The following is a 17,071-nucleotide window of genomic DNA, read 5'->3' as shown; positions in this document are numbered from 1 at the left end:
TCAAGCTTAGAAAATTTCCCTCAAGAAGAGATCTCCTACCTGGCCTTTGCTGTGAAGTGTCCTGGGTCAGAGCTGCTGCTGGTACATGGCCTGTTCTGACACTGTCCGTTGGAGAAAATCTGCCCACAACTGCTGCAGGTGTACTGCATGTACAGGTACCTTATGCACACAACCTTTTGGAAAAAAATGTAAAAGGACAACAAGCTTGTAAAAATATTTCTCCATTCTTTGTTGGGATATGTTCAACCTATAGTGACAGAACAATGATCACTTGTCCTTTGGCACATATTGTACTCCAGTACAGCAGACACTGGTAATGCCTTTTTTCCATTTCAGTAACCACTACCTAATGGTAATACCCATCTTTATGGACCATTCTATAGTTACATTGTGAGTTATCTATGTACATGTATATGTAATATTTTTTAGAATTCAAAGAGATTCTGAATATAGAACATACAGAGACAACTAATATTTTTGCATTACAGATTCTGAAGTTCCTTTAGTACCTAAGCCAACTGCTAACACCATGCTGTATCTCACCTGGCAGATAACCTTGACCATGACCTGCTGCCTTGCCTCACTATTGATCAGCTGTCCAAGAAACACCTTTGGTATATTTTGCAAGTTGTCCAAAGATGTTGGTGCTGAAGGCCCAGTTGTAATGCTCTCCTTCATGTCCCTATGTGACAGTGCTTCTACTCTGACACTGGACGAGCTGTTGAAGTAACAGTACATCTTGTTCTTCTTGGAAAGCCGAACCTCAAGTCTTCTAAGTGTCAGAACAGCTCCAGGCAAAAGCCCAAGGGCATAGGGAACTGCCAGAAAGTTTGCATAGATTGTCATTGTGTAGAATGGGGAGTTGAGATCCTGTATGACCATGGAGGATATTGCTAGCTTGTGCGTCCTTGACAAAGGCTTACTGCTTCCATCATTTGGATGTTTTACATCATACTTGCAAGACACTAAGGAACAGGACAACGATATCAATCTAGAATGCAGACTGGACTTTGTTTTGCACAAGTCCTCAACACTTAACACTGGATCCAACCTTGAGGCACACAGGTCCTTCCTGTGTTCACTCAGTACTTCCACAAACACGCCTGTTGGTAGGACAACACAAGTTCTGCAGTTTGTGGCATCAACAGCCCTGTTCAAAGCTGCAGAGCTCACCTTGGTGGCAAAGACAGCAGTGTCGGTGCTGTCTGGGCAGACCAAACGGTACAGACAGCCTTCGTGCATCACCGTATACCACTGCACAGCATCCCCTGTGAACAGTACAGCCACCTTGAAGGAAGGAGAGCATGGTTGTCCGTCAATAAGGTGACACAAGTTATCTTCTACCTTAGAAAAAGTTTTATGATTCAATAAAAATTGTATGTAGGAAAGCATACAAAATGCACATGACATTGTACATACCTCTTTAATTGCTTCCATCATGTTTCTTCCTTCACCGGCATTTACGTCATGCTGTTGTCTCAGACTGTTTTCTCCAACCACAGCATTTCCGAGGAACAGCCCAGAGCTGTAGAACCCCTGTGTTACTTTCCTGTCTGCAGACTGCTGTACTACTGGGTAGTCTTTGTGCACCAGGAAGAAGTTCTGACAAACATACTGTTGGTTTTGAAGCTCCAGACCCTGAGGTGCCGCTTGATCATCACGTTTATTGTCACTACTAGAGGATGGCTGGCATAATGGAAATTGATGTTTTGAACTAATAGGGTCTGTCCTTGGTGCTGAACAGACATCCTCTCTGTGAGAAGCAGACTGGTCTTTGGCTGTATAAATTCTAGCAGACTGATCTGTAGGATCTTCACATGCCACCTTACAACTCTTGGATACCTCAAGCCCTTTTCTTTTTCTGTGACTGTTTGGGTTGTCTATTTCACATTTCTTTGTTGGCAGGTCCCCAGCTGTGTTACCACTAACTTGATCCAACATCTTCACTCCTGGCCCATGTTTCAGTCTCCCTGCTCTCTTCACCTTGTACAAATTTACCACATCACACATAGAGAACTGCACACTGATCCTGATGTAACAACCAGTCATGAAATCCTTGTGGTCAGATTGGTCACTTGCCAAGTTTTCATTCTTTGCATGCATGAATCTCTCAACAACTAGCTGGTATCTGTCCACTCTGATCAGCCAGTTAAGATTCCATGGGTGGACAAAAGGACAAGAGTTGACAAGGACAAGAGGCTTGCCAGATGATTGACATGCGTTTGTACACAGGTGTGGGTAGGAGGGGGCCTCTGTAGATTGACTGATAACACAGGCCACTCTTCCTGTATTGTCTTCTAGCTGTAGTTCTCCTGAGTGTCTGCTACAGGTCAACTGGCTGACGAGTAACTGTAAAACAAGATGCCACAAAGATGCATGTATTTACCATATTAGAGACTTACAATGTAATGTGGCAGTGTACCTCCTTGTGCTATTTTTTCCTCTTGGCAATATAACAACCAAAATCCCAGCAATTCTCAAATACAAATCAAATACAAGTCATTCATTACTGAAACTCACCAAAGGAGGATTAAAATGTTCTGGCTGCAACACCATGTATGTCCAGCAGAGGGCATTGCTGGGATCTGAAGATGTGAAACTGCTGTGTCTTGCCCAATTCTGCTCCATCTCAGCTTGTTGTTGTGCAAGTTGTAGCAGCTCATGCACAGTAGGTACTTGGAATGATGGCAACTTTGTCTGTGGGAGGTACAATTTAAGACACATCCTGCACACCCAATGCCTCATTAATTAATTATATCTGAAACAAGCAAAATATCAAGTAAATATGTCACAATATATGTTGTTGAGTTGATACATGGAAAAATTAATGGATCAGACTCCCTGGCCTGTAGCTGGAAGCAGGTGTTGTGAGACGTGCATTGTTAACATATGGCTTTTTCTCATGGGTTTCGTGGCAACTTCTTATTTGAAAAAGTAGGAGGTTCTGGATGTTGCCCTATACATGGAGATACATTTTATGAATCATCATCACTTGGGAAGCTCAAGATGCAACAAAGTTGGCACCACGCCCGCCCCAACTGAAACAATCAATTGCTGGGGGTCATCTATGGTGGCCTTGATTATCCTTGGAATCTTGGATGTAATTGCCTTCAGGAAATCTATACCCTCGTGGCACAAACACTGCAGGTTCTGTGCAATATCTGGTGTTGACGGGGTCAAGAAGGAGGCCAAGGCAGCACTGTTGAGATATAGTCCATTCTGTTGCAATTAGAAGTTTCCACTATGATTTCTCTGGGGAAAATGTCAATATTCTCCATCTCTCCCATGTTGGTTTGCCCCCAGATGATTAGGACTTGAATGGATTAAATTCTTCCGCTCATGAAGTAAGAACAGATACAATTCAAACACCTGGCTGCACCTGCTTACAAACATTGATAAGAATATGCTGTTAGTAACTATATCCATGGTAACATCTAAACAATTATTAATACCTTAGGTTTGGCGTAACATTACAATTCCTCATCTACCAAACTTTCTCTTCATAAAAGTCCTTGAAGGAAGTTCTAATGTGATGTGAGTATACATGAAATATACTGTTACAGGCAAAAGTCTCCATCATTTAATACATTTTTTGTTTGATCCTCCCATTATCAAGGAGATTAGATGTCGGATGCTTTTTATTCTTCAAAGACTTGTTAAAATGGTATTTTGATTTCAAGGACCTTAGTCAGCCAAGGATACATTAACATGTCATGGATCAGTAGTTGAGAGCTACTATTGATTAATGAAAACTATCGGGTTATACTACAGATGAAACAGCACAAAAACAGATCTAATTCATGTACCACCGGCACCAGAGAGGTTGGCCATGGTCAACATTCGTACATCCCTAAGAACTAATAGTGTGATGGTATTTGGGGTCATTATGAATTCATAATTTTTGTGTAAGTCTTTGGTGTCAGTAGGATGTAGAGTGGTGTACTGGTGAGGGTTGGCCCTAATATCTCTGTCAAAATAGAGGTATGACTGTATTGATGGAAATACATTGTACAATAATCATTACAAAACATATTACATCTAAAGCAATTACACTTATCTGCACCAAACAATCAAGACTACAACTGTTTAGTATACCTATAGAATGAATCAATTAGCCATGACACTGATTGAAAATGGTGTAGAAAAAGAATTAAGGTAACAAATTGGTGTAGCTTGTACAATAATGCAATAAAACGGTCAACTTTGTTCATGTCAAATTTATCTGTGTATAATTCCAATTACATTATCTCTAATGTTAGAGGAAAATGATACACTAGTGTATATTTAAGGGTTAATGTCCCGCCCCGAGGTGAATATGGTGTGATAAAGCCTTGTCAGTTGCTATAACCACAGAATAAAGCCACCAAGTGAGCGCAGCGAACGAGGTGGCTTTATGAGGTGGTTATAGCAACTGACAAGGCTTTATCACACCATATTCACCGAGAAAGGGCGGGACATTAACGCTATTATCATATAGCTTACACGATAGCCTATCCAAACTGATGCAGTAAGTGACACAATGTACATGCTGAATAGAACATAGAACATAGTTCCATCTGGAGTCACCTGAGGTCACTGGGTAGAGTTCACGTTAACTAGGTCACAGGCAGGGAACGGGTGTTCTTATGGAAGTCATCCGTGGTCATTGGAACACAACTTAGTTTATTTTTGGATTTTTTAGAACTAGAGCCGTGTTCTATTGGGTCACCTGAGGTCATATGCGGGTGACTATTGGGTTTGTTTAATGTATGGATTTGGATGAATAAATACCCGATTTTGACTCTATTTGTGACATTACGGCGACATAAAGAATGTGGAATGGAGCCTTCTGATTGGTCAACGTCACCCGGCTATATGATAATAAATCTTAATGGACACAACGTTTGTCACATTGACATTTGAAAACTAACTGTGAATACTGTCTTTGAAGAAATATGACTTCAGTTTAGATTAAAGATTGCAATTTTATTTGCATAAGAATGCTGAACTACAAGCATCAAGGTCGCCTGCTTGTCCTAATCCATCATACAAAGATACAGTATAACATTATATAAGTAAATAATGGCCTCATGGATCAAGGCAAATGTGATGAAACATTAGATGGTAAGAGATGCTGGTAATGGGCATTAATAATGAATGCAATAACCCAATAGAGTCAGGAGGAAAGTTATCTTGCAATGATACACTGTGTGTCCTACTTCGTTATAATCAAGCTTGAAAATGCTTATTCAGAACACTATAATAAACAATTTTATTTTTCAGCCAAATGATGAAATAATAAGTAGAAAATATGTTCAGATGGTTTTTAACAGTTTTTAATATATTATGCCCCTGAATACAATGTACATGTAATTCTATGGAGCTTGTTTGCCTATGCTAGACTTCAAAATGTAGATTTTCCACTCCTGTACCTTGATCAAAAAATCTTTATTACCTACAATTTTGCTTTGAAGTTCATCTGTGTTAGGAGAGGTTCTTGTAGAGTGAATCAAAACATTTTGATCCAACAAAAAAATGGCAGGTCTACATTACAGACGTGTTGTATTTTGCTCCTCTTCCTAAATTTGAAAATCTGGAAATTTTGGTAATCTACCACAAGTTCTTTTCAATTTTAATGAAAAGTGATGTGAATTAAATACAATACCTCAAGGATTGGTCATTCCCTACATCCTACCTGAAATCCCCAGGCCTGTATTTTTTCAGTGAACTTTAAAAGCATTAAGCTTCCAATCCGGTGGGATAAGATATATTTGAATGTAAAGTTCTGTAGTTCGTTAATATCATTTGCAATAAAAGACAAGAGGGGTGCCCACCCATATAAATGTGTAATTTGAAAATTAATATATAACTCAAAGCTGCCTTTTAAAACATTGCCTCCAATTTTATGTTGAGTTTAACAGCCATGCTAACAATAGAGCCGTATCCCCTCTAAGTAAATGCCATCTGTTATGCATTTGCCCCTGGAGACCCTGATGCCCTATATATGTCAACACACCACTACCTCTGCCTAAGTAGAATGCAATACCCCAGTACTTAGACCAGAAATTGTGATTCATCAGACTTATTTCTTGTGTGCAAAATAAAGATATGAATGAGAACAAAGACCAGAACATGTTATACATCACTGCCATGCTGCCTTACTTTAATTTTCGCTGTACAGCCCTCTTAATGACACGTGCTTATTTAGGTTAGATAGCTCCCTGTAGGTTGCTCTGCTTGGGAAAAGTTGATTAATGCACATGTATGTTTTCTGTCCTTAATCAATTCATTTATCCACTCCATCACCTGAAGTGCAGACATCATGATGGCCCCAAATCAGCTACTATTTCTGCAACAGCCAGATGACTTGCCTTCGTGTAGGATAAAAGCAGGGGTTACCTCTAATGCATATAGCCTTATCTAGCACTTTTTCAACCCCATGAAAAACTGCTTCAAGCTAGCCAGAAGCAAACAGATGGACAGCTATAATTGGACTGTTCTTTCATCAGTGTTGATTCGAGAGGAAACTCTTCCCCAGTCATTATCCTCAAGTTGCCAGTCATACAATGTTGGATCATTCCATCTTAAGCTTGCGAGGACAAATATTGCTACCAGCTCAGTCCGAATCCTTGAATAGTCGAGTCCCTTTAAGGGAGGCTGTAAAACATTCTCACAAGATTACAATAATTTGTGAAGTGACTAACATTGGCTTTAATAGTCCCAAACAATCCCCCCTCAAGCAAAACAAGTGGACTGAACCAAATCAATGTTGGCATGCTCTTATTAGATTGGAGAGTGGCACTACAGACACAACAGCACCAGCATCTGTTCAGCTTCTAGTCTGCTATAAAGTGCAGAGATGCTTGACAAGTGGTTACTCTGAAGACATGTTTGTTCTATCTTACGTGAAATGACTGTAAAGGGACTACTGGGCCTAAATATTAGCTCTCCGTGAAATCTTCAGCAGCAAGCTGAAGCACCAGTGTTCCAGAGAGTTACTATCATTGGACAGGAAAGTAAACTAGGTATTCAGCTAATGCACGCGCACAGCCACTACAAGGAGAGAAGGACAGTGCCATATGTGCATATGTATTACCCACCACAGAGGACAGCCCAGCCAGCGGTGCACAGCAGTGTTGCTCAGCCAGAAACTCGGTGTAGATGTTGCGTTGCCGCTGTGGAAGTACAAGTCTACCCGTAACAGGAGAGGGCTGCTGGAACAGACTGGTCACCACTCCACTAGAAGAGAATGAAATTGCCTCAGGTAAAGATACTCTGGTAAGTACAGTAACTGTTTTACTTTCATACATGAGAATATGCCTTGCCTTTTAGCTTCTGATAAAGATAAGATGTGCCATTCAGTCACTAATTTTACAGCAACTTTGAACAGCAAGATCCTCAGAAGTTAATTGCTACTACATGAAACTATTGCTGTTTTTTTGTTATTAATATATCCAGTGAATAAAATTATATACAGTATATTATTGTGTATATTGTGTTGTTAGTAAGTACACTGTGTTTGATGCAAGCTTCCTTTTTTTTAAGAAAAGACCTAAAATGACACAGAATTGAGAGCCAAACTATACTATAGTCAAATATGATTGATGTCAAGAGCTCAGTCTACTCTCGGCTTTGCATGAACCAAAATTCTCCAGATAAGTGTAGGTACCAAGACTTACAAAGACACTGATGTAATGTACATGTTAATGCATGCACTGACTTGTCATTCCTATACTTTCAAGCCTCCATCTGATCCTGAGATAAAGTGCCTCAGATACTTGAAAGTTTTACTTTATGCAGACTGTCCCTCAAGAACAGATGTGCACTTTGGGGTTAGGCCTCTCTTCCTCTGCCAGAGCATTACTGTGTCATTCATGAAGTTCAAGCATAAAAGATCTAATTTAGTGTTGAAGAGTATCTATAACACCAAGTCCCAATGGCAACATTCCTCAAGGTGTCTCTAAGCCATTCATCATCCAGGAAAAAGGTTTCCCATCAGAGTTTCAGCTAATCATGATTTGTTGTTCTGAATATCATTTGTCTTGATTCAAAGGACAATGACATGTTCCCTATCCCTGTGTCAGTCATCAACAAGTTCTGTGAAATTCACACTGACAATGCTACCTGGAACTGCAGCTGGAAAGCCATCCATACACAGATATAACTGTATCAATGCAACTGTGGCAATGCAAGATTATTATATTACTGATATATTAACTGGTGATTTCTAGCTCCCATCTCTGTGCTTAACAGCCATGCATGATAAATGAATTCATGTATAAATGTTTGAACTAGCGTTGGCATTGAGAAACTTGAGCAGTGTACGGTGGCAAATGACATTCACTCAGTACCTGCCATCATTGACTGGAACCCTGCGTCTGGATAGATACAACACATTACAACCTCACCAGGTCTGATCTGCATGGCCAGTACCAAATGTTTGATGACAATTATATACTGCACTATCAGTGGTCTGCAAAAAGCCCTTGGAGTCAAAGAGCTGACTGAAGTAAGTGGCTGAGCATTAAGTAATCTACTAATAGGTAATTATATTGAATTATATTGAATACATGTATTACTACTGAAAATACTGAAGATAGCAAATGACATCAACATGATTTCAAAACCCACATTAAAGGCATTTGAAGTGGCAAGGTGGTCTTGTGGTTAGGGTTGTTGACTTACACTTGAATTTGAAGGTTCTGGGTTCGAATCCCTGGCATCTCAAAATTGTGTTGTGCCCTTGGGAAAGGCACTTTATAGCTATTTTGTCTCAAAATGCATTAGATCATACAGTGATCATCTACAATATGTATAACGTCAGAAATGCCTTAAACAGGGACTTTGCATAGAACCATGCCGCATACTGTAAGTCTCTTTAGATTCGCGGGGCCTAAAGTTCGCGGTTTCGGGAAAATGGACAATCCGCTGTATTTTTAGATTCGCGATTTCCCCTTGGCTATTCAAAAAAGAATTTGTAAAATGCATTTTAAGAATAAGAAAAGTTCGTGTCCCTGCATTTATCTCCTAAAACGCGGCGCAAAAAATTGTTTCCTGCACCGCGCAAGGCTGCCTGCATGCTCTGTCACATGTCCGCATTACGCGTCTCTGATTGGTTGTCGCGTCGTGCCGGCGGTAATACACATTCAAACTGAAGCGCGTGAAACAATTTTCTTCGTTCGGAAATATCGCTAAAGCGCTATTTTCCACAACTACACATCGACACTGTAGTGAAGAAATGCATAATGAAAAGAATCTTTCAGGAAAACATGTATTGCTATGCCAATTTATGGCGTATTCGGTGAGATTTTGGCGTTCGATGAATGCGGAAGTGTCCCAAGGTCGCCTTCTTGTAGCCACGTTACGCTAGCGTTTCTACCCATCAAAACAAGAAAAAAACTCCAGCAAAAGAGAACCAAGTAACATTTCCCAGGTACCAACAATTATAATTTATATTTTTCGCCAGAATATTTGTAGATATGCCCGATGTGCCCGCATTTTAGCGGTATGGCCGGCGCTCTACACGCAAAGATTTTTGTCGGGCGGTAACGTTACGTGGTTGACACGGCCAGTGCTATCGCTATTTGGTGTCTCATAATATTATTTTTTTTATAACAGTTTAACTTTAATAGTTTTGATACAGTACTCAACTACGTACATCTGCTAAGAATAGAGTCGATTTGCGGTGATTTGTGGATCGCGTGTTTCGCTTGAACTCGAAGCCCGTCGTGAATGCATGTGGGGAGGGGGGCACACTTACGCAAAACATATTCGCGGGGAAATAGATTCGCGGTACAAAGGTCCCCGCGAATTCCGCGAATCTAAATATACCGCGGATATTTGTAGACTTACAGTATCTACCCTAAATACTGTAATTTCAAACCGGTCCTTTCCTTGGTGCTGAAACATCAGTTAGTACTAGCAGTTACTGTGTTAAATGCTTTCTAATGGTTATAACACAGAAAATGAGTCAAGGCTTCAGTTTAGTATGGCAGGATAAGGCTGATGTTCAGAACACTGGCTGAGGATACTAGTGGAGTACTGTGGACATTGATAATTTTCTTATTAAAAGGTAATAGGGCAGTATTTTCTCCAAGATCGTTCATCCAACATATATGGAGATATATACCTTAGGTGTTTCATGTGAAAGTCTACAGTAAAATGTGAAAAGTCTACAACCTAACATATATTAAATGAAATATAGATGAAATACATAATTGTTTCTAACAATTCCTGGCAAAGGTGAACTTAGTGCAATTAACAGTGAGGATGGTTATTGCATTCTATGCAGAAATGTAATCCACAAAAATGCATCCATAGTCCATACACACCAGCATGTATTTGAAATTATAATGTAAGTTTCATTCCAAAAACTGGTTCACATGCAGTTCAAATTCTTGCCTGAGGGTAAACAGCAAGTAACAGGAAGATGCAATAACTGAAGACAATAAACATTAATGAAGACAGTAACAGATGGCCCATAAAATTGTTGACTCGCTATTTACCTTATGTTTATTGACTCCCAATCCCAACAATATTTATTGAATCCCAAATACACATTGTGACTAAAGATGGGACTGACAAAGGCAGCAAACAATAAACATAATAATTTCTAAAGCCTGAACTCAACAATTTTGATGATTTATTTGATAGTCATTCCCATTTTTTCAAAGTAGGGAAATTTTGAAAGAAGTCATTTTTGCATTGATACATAATAACTAAATGGTACAAGACTTTTTTTTTGCATCCTATCAACTCCAACCAACTTAACAGCACTTGGTCTTGCCTAGGATGTGAGACGGAAATGACCTCAGGATTCTAGGTAACTGCTGTACAACCGTTAATGGGCCATTAAAGACGACAGTTATGTGTCTTTTGTGTCTTCTGAACAAGACAGGCGTTTAAGTCAATTGCCTGTACCTACTATAATTGCAGGTATTCTTGGCTTATTCTACTTACAGAATTTACCATGTCTCAGTTTAAAATTGGTCATCTGATGATAGAATACAATGTATGTCACATAGTCTGTACCCACATGACCAACAGGTTCAAAATCATATGAGTTATAAATAATATATACATATAACTAAATTTTTTAATACACAGAAATCTCTTCCTTTCTTCTCTCACATCCTTTGGGAAAGCATCAATGCGTTGGTCAATGGGTGACTTAAACGTCTTCAATGTGCATGTTTGTCTTAGTGAAGATTTAAGATCGAACTGTATGAAGCTTCTGCAGGAGAGGAACAGATAAATTCAGAAGGAAGATGCCAGGAGGGAAATAAAGACATTCACTTGTTGAATATGTTAGTTTGTCTTGATTGTTTCTTTACGTCCAGGCTGGCATCTTCCTCCTGACCTTATCTATTCCCTTTCTACAGAAGCTTCATCCAGTCTGATCCAGCCATCAATCATTGGGAGTTGTGCATGATGTCATTTAGTTTCAAGAAAAAACTAGCATATATGAGTCAAATTCAAACCTTCTAAACTTTGTGTCACCCACAACTATTTTGCATGGGATGTAAAAACCCAAGCATCCCTGCAGGGTAACTATTGATAAGGAATAAGTCCCCATAACTCAGAAAAAGAGTGTATTAAGGAACACATGGCATGTGCTGCCCTCAGAAGCCAATTCACCCACCCTAATGGTGTGCTGTTCACAGGTGATAAGGAAGATGAGGTGGCACAGAATGCAATTTGACTGTTTTCCTGAGGTAGAACAAATGGAATTTTGCAAGGAAAACTGGAAGCCATCAATCTTCCTAAGGCATTGAGCTTAAAGGGACTAGACAAAAGGTGCCTTCACAAAATCACGCCAGTTGGATCACTAACGTCACAAACACTGGCACTGTTAGATTTTAATAAAGATATGCCGTATGACTGAGGATCAATGAAACCATCTGTGCAATATGATATGTTTCATTGAGCTTTATTCCCAATGGAAAACTTGTAAAGTTGCTAGGACAACAGTTCATGAACCTGACAATATACCTTCTATAGCATGACATGCCAAAAGGCAGGCAAATGGAAAATAAGTTTTGACAATCACAAAACAGATGGTCATATTTTATGAGCTCCTACTGGCCAAACTAATTAAACACTAAGAGGAGTCTTATTCTCTAACATAACTGTACTCTATTGATTTTCATTCCTTGCTGTCATGACTTAAACCTTACTGAGTCCCTCTTTAACCTTCTTACTGAGCCCTAGACAGCCATTTCTCCAGATGAAGCAATTCTGGAAAATGCAAGAATAAATAGTGAAGTGTTTATTCATCATGTTACTGCAAAAGAAATAAGTTTTACAGCGGCTGCCTAAACATAAGGTGAAAAATGTAGTTCCAAATCCTATAGCTTCCTTGTCAACAACTGTTACATGACTTGTTTCCAACATTTTTTGTCATCCAAATTATAATGTGTTGTTGACAAGGAAGATTGGGAGCTAAATTTGCACAGCTTGTGAAGTTCATGCAGCAAAACTTACTTGTCCTGCTGTGACATGATGAATGAAGCCTTCACTAATGGCAGAGGATGACAGATAATGTTCTTATCATGCAGGAACACTTGTGATATGTGACGCATTAAATGTCCCTGGTCTACGCAATACATCCATGGAAGTTGTGATGAATTAGTCTGGTTCATCTCTACTGGTCCACAAGTGTTACTGGAAGGATCAATCATAAGCACCAGTTACAACAGGAAGGATCATAAAAAGCTTGTTATCAAACATCCACCGGCTCATTAAAGTTTCCTACCGTCTCATTCTCCTTTATCTTGTTCAACCAGCTTAGCACTTTCCCAACAGGGAGCAGGACATGAGGTTGATATTTTTCAGGTATGAAAAAGTCTTCTCTTGAAGTCCAACTGAGATAATAGTGAGCAGAGTCATCTGCATTAAATTCCTATGCCGACTAAAGCAGCTATCAATGGGAAGTTATAACCTGTAGCTCTCTAACTTGAATATTAATGTGCATGGCATCCAAAGAGTATTAAGTTGAAGGTCGTCAGGTTTTTGTCAAAGGTAACATAGTCATAAGAAGCACAGTTTCCTCAAACAGACATAATATGAGACAGTAAATATCCAAGAGAGTTGGTTGATAGAACTAACAGACCAGAACAGCACAATCTGCAACTCAAGAGACTCTAGTACATGTGTAGTTCAATTTTCAGTAGTGCAACAGTTAGTAAATATTCTTCACTTTGTTCATAAGTTCATGTAGGCTCTGCAGTGCAACTCAGCTAAAATAAAATGCAAGAAAATACATCTCTGCAAAGAAATATTAGAAAGAGAACTAGAGTTCCATGATCTCATACCTTTTCCAAATGATGTTAACCTTCCTATACGACTGAGAAATTTTACATGTTTCTCAAAGATAATGCACATACATGTACATGTAAGGTCCTCATTTGCAAGTTTTCCATCATTTGATCATATTTCCCACCCAATGACAGTCTGATCTTAACAAAAAGGCTATTCTAGAATTTCCTCATAAATTATGCAAGTGAGTTCCTGATTTAAATGCATTATATAAATGTTTAATGATATTCACCTTTTCTTGACTTCCAAATGCCCGAAGTATGAAATTCCGGACAGTCATCACTATGGAATTTTAGCATTTTCTCATTAATTATGGAAATTAGATCTTCATTTACGTAAGTAATATCTGCTGATGTTCCTCTCCTTACATTACATGTCACAAATTTCAATAGTTTTATCAATGAAAAGAATGCAGCAGACTTATAGAATTTCCGTATTACTTAATATGCAGATTAGATCCTGATTTGCATAATTGTCATCTGATTATATCAAACATCACTTAAGATACCTATTATTATACTTTCTATAGTCAACCTGATCACCATGTAGTGGATGGAAGGCAATGATTTTGCAAGGTATTAGCAACTGTACCATTCAGTGAAGTGAAATACAGGTATTGTATAATTATAACAGGGCAAAGGGTCATTCTTAACGTACATGTATGTGATGCATTGGTTATGACAGCTGACTTTTGTAAAATACATGCACATGTTCATCTTGACATGTGTGCATAACCCAAAGTATCTGTAAACTGCACTTGTACGCAGAATGGTTATCTTACTAAACGTAACATTCACTTGCTCTTTTCATCCTAGCTGCTCTAACATTCAGGAGAACGTGTTGGGGCAATCTCCTACTGTGACCTTTTCAACTGCATAGATCCAGGACAATAAACCTGCAGCATGTCTTTCTTTAACTGTCATGTTCAATCTGGAGTGACTGTCTAATGTTTCCTTTCACGTATGAAAATGAAGCCTATGCATCAGAAAAGCCTTCAACCATCCAGTGATCTTCTAAACTTGCTGCCTTCTGCACGTCTTTTTATCTCTTTGATTCACGAAACAAGAAGACATGCAGGATAATGGCCTTTGTGAGAAAGACATTGAGCTTTGTTAGGCACAGTCCACCAAGCAAAGAGTCGTAACAGTAAGTCAGGGATATGAAAAGGTTTTACTTGTCATCGTGGTTCATGGTTCTTTAACTTCATACTATTGATGGGAAACTTTTATTCATCAGGAAACTGCCGACTGGAAGGCTATTTTTAGTTGACGGGTATGTTACTGGAATACAGGGTATTACATAGACAGATAAAAATGACATAAAAACCTGAGATATGTTAGTTTAAGACTTTAAGTGTAACCCTTGTGATGTCTTCCAGGGATTTATGCAAGGTCACTAGATGTTTCTGTCTCAATTGAACTATTCCTCATGCTTAAAAGACTTTTTAAAGATACCTTGTAGTACATGTAGTGACTGCATGTCAGCAATGAGGTAACTTTACCAGCCTAGCCTAGGAAACTGAAGACATTATTACAGTCACAGTATATATTCATTCAGTAGCATTACCGGTAAAGGGTATTTCTAGTAGTCCACACTGATTTGATTTCTTGGTTATTAGAAAATAATAAACGTTATACATTTAAAGAAGCTACTACCATCAACATAACTTAATACATGATATTGTAGTTTCTTGATGATGGATACTCCTCTTCCATCACTCCCTTGATATTAAGGAAAAAGCACCCTGGGTCATCAATGATGAGGTATATATAAAAAGTAATAATCATTGGTGTTTACTTTACTTTGCAAGGAGATGAATTTCATACAGATTCCCTTTACTGATGGGACCCTGGGCAGTAATGTATCAACTCACTTTTTAAGGACTCACTTACTTTTTAAGGAGATTTAACATAATCCATTTCAATACAATTCTCCTTGAATAAAAAAAAATAACAAATTGTGCATTGCCAAGTGTTCTCTCTTGATATTTATCTCAATTAAGACTGACAGGACTTTTTTGTAATGTTCATCTTTTGTGCATGACAGCATTACTTTCCTTTGCCTATTATTTTGAAATTCCCTTCATTTCCTAGCAGCATGCTGCTTCTCCTGTTAGCCTATCAGACATATGGTGATGTGGTAGTAGCTGTAAATTTTATGATTATCATACCAAAATCCGTGCTATGTGACTTACCAACAGTTTATGCCAGGGGATTTTCATTATGGAGGAATTTTATCTTTTCAAAGGTGTCACTGACAGAATTTCAAGCCATTAGCACACAGTCTTACAGATGGGTTCAGTTTACAATTCTATACCAGTTAAAGTAAGGAAAACTGTTCGCAGCTTCCAGACAATAGGGCACCACAGATCACATTATAGCACCAAAGTACATATTGGGCATAAAAAATGGAAAAGAGAATATCTTAAACCTTCAGCATTTTTGTAGATACCAGAGTAAAAGTAGCTAGTACAATATACGAGTCTGTACTGCATGGAACCATAAATGTTGCATTTAACTATTGGCTCTTTGATAGGGTAATAAATGTGTCCCTATATCCTTGTTAGCACAGTGTGAATGATGAAATGTTTTTATTGCTTAGCTTAATAATAGAAAGCTCAAAAGTCTGGGAAATCAGACACTTACAGTGCAGAAGGAATATAAATTTGTAAGAGGCCTTTTAAGGCCTTAAAAGTGTGTACAACTAAGGGAGATTCGATAGTCCTTGCTAGTGATACTCAAGTAGCAGAAAGCCAGGACCAGTGCAGATATAAATACTGCTAAACCACACATTGTGGATCAATGACAATACCTTACAAGGACTGACTAATTAAATTGCTGTATTCTCATCATTCCTCCACAATCCTTTTTAAACCTATTTTTGCATTGTGTGGGCTGTTGCATTTAAATATATAATCAAATTTATCTGTAGCAACAAGTCTATTGAAATCTGTCATATTTTAAGTGAGAAATTTGAATAGCTTATCACGTAGGACATCATATCTAGAGCAATCCAAGATAAAATGAAATTCATCTTCGATTTTCTGTGGGCAAAATGGCCTAACATCTGCCTGAAGGAATCACCCTCCCCTTCCAAAACAGCGTGTTTTTTTTTTGGCCAGTCCCAAATGCCTATTAAATGCAGGGGTGCTTTTGAAATATTACATTGACCACAAAAACAGCTACGGTAAAAATAAAAAGAGAGGATCATCACGGGAATGCCTGCAGACGACGTATAAAATTACATGCCGATTAAACAAAGGGAACACTTTGTTTAGCTGCAAACATGAAAAACCAGCTGACCACAATACTCCTGCAGGAGGGATACCTCCTTCATGGAGTAATAAGTCTTCTTTTAGTAATACAGGCATTTCAAATGTCAGCACACACATTCCTTAAGTAAATGTTTATCTCTTTCTTTCTCTCTCTCTGTATATACATTGTATATATAATGTATGATGAATAGCAAAGATCGGTAAGATTACAGGAAGGGCATCTATTCTGTGGACTTCTCCATGGCAACACTTATCAGAACTAATGCTGATAGATAACAAGATGATAAGAGCTTAGCCTACAGGCTAAAAAGAACAAGAATTTTGGACTACATTATTTTGGACAATATTGTCACATACACTTTGCTAACCTGTTTGCTTGAGGCTTTGTATTAATTGAGTTGGGTATGACACTTAGTGGTTTCCAATATCCCATCATATAACCCCCCATCTAACCACTTCATACCGCCCTCAGCTCATTTTTGTTGATTTGAATTCAGCAGT

The 17,071-nt window shown here is 38.6% G+C and overlaps 2 protein-coding genes across 2 annotated transcripts in view; one reads left to right on the top strand and one right to left on the bottom strand.

The window, feature by feature from the left end:
* Positions 1–35: 35 nt before the first annotated feature.
* The window catches only part of LOC109463027 (CST complex subunit CTC1-like), an 89,202-nt gene continuing 72,166 nt past the window's right edge, over positions 36–17,071 (bottom strand). The window contains exons 16-20 of the mRNA XM_019759697.1: positions 7,080–7,218; positions 2,521–2,697; positions 1,420–2,349; positions 544–1,287; positions 36–173 (exon numbers count right to left, since the gene is read on the bottom strand). Coding sequence (XP_019615256.1) covers positions 36–173; positions 544–1,287; positions 1,420–2,349; positions 2,521–2,697; positions 7,080–7,218 — 2,128 coding nt within the window. The remainder of the gene's footprint in view (positions 174–543; positions 1,288–1,419; positions 2,350–2,520; positions 2,698–7,079; positions 7,219–17,071) is intronic.
* The window catches only part of LOC109463020 (leucine-rich repeat and immunoglobulin-like domain-containing nogo receptor-interacting protein 3), a 34,822-nt gene continuing 24,906 nt past the window's right edge, over positions 7,156–17,071 (top strand). The window contains exon 1 of the mRNA XM_019759679.1: positions 7,156–7,243. The gene's annotated coding sequence lies outside the window, so the exon portion shown is untranslated. The remainder of the gene's footprint in view (positions 7,244–17,071) is intronic.

The sequence above is a fragment of the Branchiostoma belcheri genome, unplaced genomic scaffold (genome assembly GCF_001625305.1).
Source record: "Branchiostoma belcheri isolate BF01 breed outbred unplaced genomic scaffold, Haploidv18h27 scaffold121, whole genome shotgun sequence".
Lineage (NCBI taxonomy): Eukaryota > Metazoa > Chordata > Leptocardii > Amphioxiformes > Branchiostomatidae > Branchiostoma > Branchiostoma belcheri.
Note: the sequence above shows the minus strand (reverse complement) of the source record. Positions and strands in the feature narration are given on the sequence as shown.